Source organism: Protobothrops mucrosquamatus, unplaced genomic scaffold, assembly GCF_001527695.2.
Source record: "Protobothrops mucrosquamatus isolate PMUCROS unplaced genomic scaffold, P.Mucros_1.0 scaffold4017, whole genome shotgun sequence".
NCBI lineage: Eukaryota > Metazoa > Chordata > Lepidosauria > Squamata > Viperidae > Protobothrops > Protobothrops mucrosquamatus.
In genome coordinates, this window is record NW_015389954.1 from 14304 (window position 1) to 20205 (window position 5902).

Consider the following 5902-nt stretch of genomic DNA (forward strand, 5'->3'; position numbering starts at 1 on the left):
CCAGCTGTGCGGGAACCGCTTCTGTGGCTTCAACAACAAGGCCGCGGGAGCCGAGCAGGAGAGGCAGGTCTCGGTGCTGATGGAGATGGTGGAGAGAGTCGTTTCGGAGAACAGAGGAAGACACTACGTCATCAAGGTGCCCAAGGTAGGGGAACGGCGTGTCATCGAGTAGAATCAAATGGCAGAGTGGAACTGGGCGAGGGCAGTGCTCTTTCTGCCCGTTTACATGAGAGCAAGGGGTCCTTTCTCTCTGGGAGACCCCAATGGGTGGGTGGGAAAGCAGAGACCTTCTTGTTAGGACAGGCAATCCAGGGGAGGAGGGAGGTTAATGGATGGAGAGTATGCAATGCCACCCCAAGAAAGGGGGTCCCCCAGCTCTACTTCCCCTTTGTTTCCTCTACCTGCTTCCCTCCCCCTCCGGAGTAGGGGGAGGGGAGGGAGAAGAGGAGGGGAAGAGGGGGAAGACGAGGTTGAGGAGAGGAGAGCAAGCGGAGGATTGGGAGGGAGAAGAGGAGAGGGAAAAGGAGGGGAGGAGGGGGAGGGAAGGGGGTTAGAGGAGGGGGAGGAGAGGAGGGGGATGGAAAGGGGAGGGGAGGAGGCGGGGAGGGGGAAGAGGAGGGAGAGTGGGAAGAGGAGGAAGGGGGAAAAGGAAGAGGAGGAAATAACCTGACATCCTGCAGTTTGGGGAACCTCCACCTCTTCTCCCCCACTTGAAATCTGGGTTACCAGAGACACACACACACACACCAGAATCCCTGCCAACTCGAGAGTCCCCATCCTCCTTTTCACCACCCTGTTTTCCTTCCCCACCAGGCTCAGACAGAATATGGACAAAGTTATGGTCGGGGTAAGATTCCTTATTTCAATGTCTTATAAAGATTCTTCTGCCGCTTTGGGGTCAGAACGATGCAACGTTCACACGTGCTCCTGGAGGGTTTCTAGAACAAGAGGTCCAGAGGTGGAAACAGCATTTCAAGGTTGGGCAAGAGGGGGGGGGGAAAGGAGGAATGGTTGGACCCTCCTCCCAGCTGGCTAGAAATCATGGAAAGTCTTCCAGAGAGCCTTTTTTTAATTATTATTGATGAAAGTAAATTCCCATCCCATCCCACCTCACCCCATTCCATTCTGCACCACTATGGCCCATCACAGAATGGAATGGGGTGGGATGGGGTGGGATGGGGTCAGAATCTGCACGGCTGAGCAGCCCATTTTAGCAGCTCTGGGAGATTCACAAAAAAACATCCCTGAACCGCTTCAGGGCAGGGGTGACTCTTTTCCAAAATTGTCTCCGTTTCCAGCCTGCTCAATGACGCCCTGACATGTTGGATCACGGCCACACATTTCTTCCCAGGCACGTGTGAAATATCTCGATTCCTTTGTGTGACACTGTCTTCCAAATCACAGGGGAGGACGCCGAACTCCGACTCATCCTGGTGGGAAAGTCCAGAGTAGGGAAGAGCACCACAGGCAACACCATCCTCGGCCGGAGAGAGTTCGAGTCCCTGGGGGGAAAAGCCACCACCGTGAGGTGCCAAAGGGGTCAAGGAAGATGGCAGGACAGGAAGATCTCCGTGGTCGACACACCCGACATTTTCGATTCCGAAAACCACAGTGAGATGGTGCAAAATGAGATCGGGGCTTGCGTCGAACTCTCCCGGCCTGGCCCCCACGCCCTGATCTTTGTGACCCAGGTGGGGCGCTTCACCGCCGAAGATGTGACAGCTGCAAAACGAGTCCAGGATATCTTTGAGGCCGAGTCGGCCAGGCACACGATCGTCCTCTTCACCTGCAAGGAGGATTTGAGAGAGGAATCCCTGCAGGAGTATATCCAAAAGCCGGACAACTGCAATCTGCGGGAGCTGATCCAGCAGTGCGGGAACCGCTACTGTGGCTTCAACAACAAGGCCGCGGGAGCCGAGTGGCAGGCGCAGGTCTCGGAGCTGATGGAGATGGTGCAGAGAGTCGTTTTCGAAAACGGGGGGAGACACTACGTCAGCTGGCTGTACGAGTTGTCCATGGTACAGGATCAGCGTGTCATAGAGCAGAATCAAATGGCAGAGTGGAACTGGGTGAGGGTGATGCTCTTTCTGGGCATCTGGTGGAGCTACTCCGTTTACACAAGAACAAGGGGTCCCTCCTCTGGGAGACGCCAACGGGTGGGTGGGAAAGCAGAGACACTCAGGTTAGGACAGGCAATCGGGGAGGGAGAAGGGTGGTTAATGGGTGGAGAGCATGCAATGCCCTCCCAAGAAAGGGGTCCCCCAGCTCTACTTCCTCCTTTTCTCCTCCACCTGTATCCCCCGCCATCCCTTCCTTCTCTCCCTCCCTCCCTCCCCCTCCTTTCCTCCCTTCCTCCATCCCTTCAGAACATCTGAACCCCTCCCCCCCGGTTAGCTGGGGGCAGTGGTGGGATTCCAATATGTGAACAAACGGTTCTCCGGTGTGGATGCCGCTTCCGGAAGTCCATTCTGGGCCTCGGCAACAAAAAATCAGCTACCGGTTCTCCCAAACCGGCTGAATCCCACCACTGGTTGTGGGGGCTCCAGAGCAGCTTCTGGCCGATGCCTTGAATGGGTTGGGGGACCAGGTTGCTGTTTCTGGGCACGAGCGTGGTGGCAACTGGCCTCCTGCCCCACTGGACACGCCGAGGCCTCTGGGAGTCGAGACCCCCGTCTGACCCGTGTTTCCTTTCCACTCTTCCAGGCAGCTACGGATGACGAGGCCAAGCCGGGTAAGTGAGGAGGCCACGTCTGGCGTTTGGGGGGCTGAAGAGGAACAAAGAAGATTAGGGGGCTGGAGGCTAAAACATCGGAAGAACGGGTGCAGGAATTGGGCTTGGCCATTCTAGAGAAAAGAAGGAATGGGGGTGGAGACGACTAGATAGCAGGATTCCACTATTTGGGGGGCTGCCACAAACAGCACTCCTCACTACCACTGATGATGTTACCTACATTGGGTCATGAAACGTCTGCAAAAAAACCACCCAGCTCAGGGGACCACTGTGGACCCCCATTCCTCCTCCTCCTCCTCCTCCTCCTCCTCCTCCTCCTCCTCCTCCCTAAATCCTGATCTTGAGGCAGACTAGGTGCTGCCTGAAACCTAGAGTCAAACACAAGCTAAGGATCAGTCTGGATGAGACACACACACACACAAACACACACACACGGCTTCTATCCAATTCCAGTTTCCCTGATGGATGCTCCTCTTCGTCATGCGACTAGAGAATGGGAAGACCTGATACTGGAAGTTATGGCAGCCAGCAGACCAGGTAATTCTTCTCATCTCATCTCCTTGATGTGGGACGGGTCTCTTAGCACAAGGGACCCCAAACTTTGGGGCACCAGGTTCCGTGGAGAGGGGTTTTTCTGTGGACCGGGGTGTGCATTGGTTTCGTGTGCTTTGCTTATTTGCGAGGCCCAGTTGCTGGCATGCTGTGGACCAGTGGCGGTTCAGGGACCGGGGGTTGGGGACCCCTGTCTTAACAGCTGTTTTACATTATGGTGGATCTCCCCCCAAAAAGTTGCTTAAGATCCAATCCTGAAATTACAGTCCCTGGAGCACCCCAGTGGTCATTTGCACTTGTGACTGACCCCAAGGACACTGCAGTACCCCCTACCTATTCTACCCTTCCCGCCACGTGGTCACTGCAAGGATTTCCTTTCCCCAACAAGTTCCCGCTGGTCTTTCTCCTTCCACACCAGGTCCCCCTAAACGTTTCCCTCTGGCTTTAATCGGATCCTCACACACCCCTAGGCTCATATGTTCCACCTCCCTTAGCAATAGCACTTATATATCGCTTCACAGTACTTCAGAGCCCCCTCTAAGCGGTTTACAGAGTCGCCTTATTGGCCCCCCACATTTTAGCGACCACAGAAGGACAAAAGAGCTGAGTCAACCTTGAGCCGGTCAGCATCAAACTCCTGGCAGTGGGCAGAGTTTGCCTGCAATGCTGCATTCTACCCACTGGGCCATCCGCGATCATGGTGGTGCAATAGAGGCTGTTGAGCAGGGGGTCCGACTAGACAACTTCCAAGGAATGGAATGAGTGAATGAGAGAATTGGATTTGGGCAACCAGCTGGTAAGGCCCTGTAAGCAAAGCCCCAAGTTAGGAAGTTAAGCCCTGGGCTAGGAATATCCCTTACCTCTGGAAAGCAAGCAGAGATCCTCCCGGACATTTGAAGTCCGCAAACAGTGGTGGTGAAAAGTGAAGGTAAAGCCAGTAAGAAAGCGTCCCGTACCTTCTGCAGGGGAGCAGAAGAGTCCTCGACAGACCCCTTTTTGGTCTGAAACCGTGGTGGTAGATCCCTAAAGGAGCATCCAGTACTCTGTGAGGGATCCAGCGTCCTCCGTGGGTCCCTTTTTGACCCAAAACCGTGGTGGCAGGCGGAAGTCTCACTAGGAGCTTCAGTGCGCCAGACCCGATAGAACCAAAGTGAACCCCTGCATCAGGAATAAGGGAATCATGGGGTATTCTAGTTCAAGGGTCGAGATAGGCCCCCCAGTAAAAGCTTCCTTGAGGTCTGGGACAGGAATCAGCTACCAGTTCAGGCAGGTATGAAAAAGATAGGTAGAGAAACTATTTTTAAAAATGGACTTTGCTCAGGGCTTTGCTGGGAAACCAATTTGGCTAAATAAAGGTAGGTAAAGGGAAAATAAGAAATAGTGATTCTCTCTCGCTCTCTCTTGCTCTCTGCAGCCATGTGGTATGTTTAAGATTTGTGCCTTCCCTAATATGAGTTAACAGATTTATGGTGGGAACGACTAGGATGTGTAAAACTAAGAACTTCTGTTTTCTTTTCTGTTCTCTTGTCTTTGTGTGCGTATGTCAGTCTTTGTGTATGAGGTAAATGTGACTGTTAACTGTCTCTAATCCAAAGAAAAGAATTTTAAAATTCTGCTAGAAATTCTGCTTAAAATAAGCCACCAAAAGGAAAATACCCTCACTCTGGCCCACTGCGCCGCGCTCTCTGGTGTGGAGCTGTGGTTGCTGGTCCTTGTGTGTGGCTGGTGCCGCTCTCTTTTTTATTTTATTTTAAACTTTTACATTTTGCTCACACGGTGCATTTCCTCTCCCAGCTATGTTTAACCCTCGTGTTTTTTGATGTCGCTGCCGACAGACAGCCCTTCGGGCGCATCACCTTTGAGCTGTTTGCAGACACAGTTCCAAAGACAGCAGAAAATGTCCGTGTGTTGAGCACTGGAGAGAAAGGTTTCGGTTACAAGGGATCGTGGTTTCACAAAATCATTCCTGGATTCATGTGTCAGGGTGGTGACTTTACCCACCATAATGGAACAGGCGGTAAATCTATTTACGGCGAGCTGTTTGCCGATGAGAACTTCATTCTCAAGCACACAGGCCCTGGCATTCTATCTATGGCGAATGCTGGTCCCAATACAAATGAGTCTCATTTCTTCATCTGCACTAAGAAAACTGAATGGTTGGGTGGGAAACACGTGGTCTTTGGCCAAGTCAGAGAGGGAATGGACATTGTGAGGAAAATAGAGAGTTTTGGCTCAAAGAATGCCAAACCAAGCAAGAAGATCGTCATCTTTGATTGCGGAGATCTGAAATAACATTCTTGTTGTCTTAACAAATCGACCATTCCTTCTGTAACTGGGGTTAGTCCCCTCTGAATCTTTATGCTCCTGACTTACTGCTGCGTTTCTGTTGGGTTTTGATTTAGTCCAGCTGGACTGAAGACAGTTTGTTTTCAAAATTGTTTGTCTGTTTCTCTCTGTGTTGAGTGCCTGCCCGCCCGCCCGCCCGCCCGCCCGCCTATCTATCTATCTATCTATCTATCTATCTATCTATCTATCTATCTATCTATCTATCTATCTATCTATCTATCTATCTATCTATCTACCTACCTACCTACCTACCTACCTACCTACCTACCTACC

The 5902-nt window shown here is 52.2% G+C and overlaps 2 protein-coding genes across 2 annotated transcripts; both read left to right on the forward strand.

Annotated features, from left to right (window-relative positions):
* Positions 1 to 263: 263 nt before the first annotated feature.
* Positions 264 to 4310, forward strand: LOC107298484 (GTPase IMAP family member 2-like). Its single transcript, XM_015827864.1, has 4 exons — positions 264 to 267; positions 1405 to 2069; positions 2704 to 2731; positions 4249 to 4310. The coding sequence occupies exons 1-4, from the start codon at positions 264 to 266 to the stop codon at positions 4308 to 4310; spliced, it is 759 nt and encodes a 252-aa protein (XP_015683350.1).
* Positions 4311 to 4823: 513 nt separating this feature from the next.
* LOC107298485 (peptidyl-prolyl cis-trans isomerase A-like) lies at positions 4824 to 5575 on the forward strand. The gene is made up of 2 exons (XM_015827865.1): positions 4824 to 4844; positions 5078 to 5575. Exons 1-2 carry the CDS (start codon positions 4824 to 4826, stop codon positions 5573 to 5575), a joined length of 519 nt encoding a protein of 172 aa, XP_015683351.1.
* Positions 5576 to 5902: the final 327 nt, after the last annotated feature.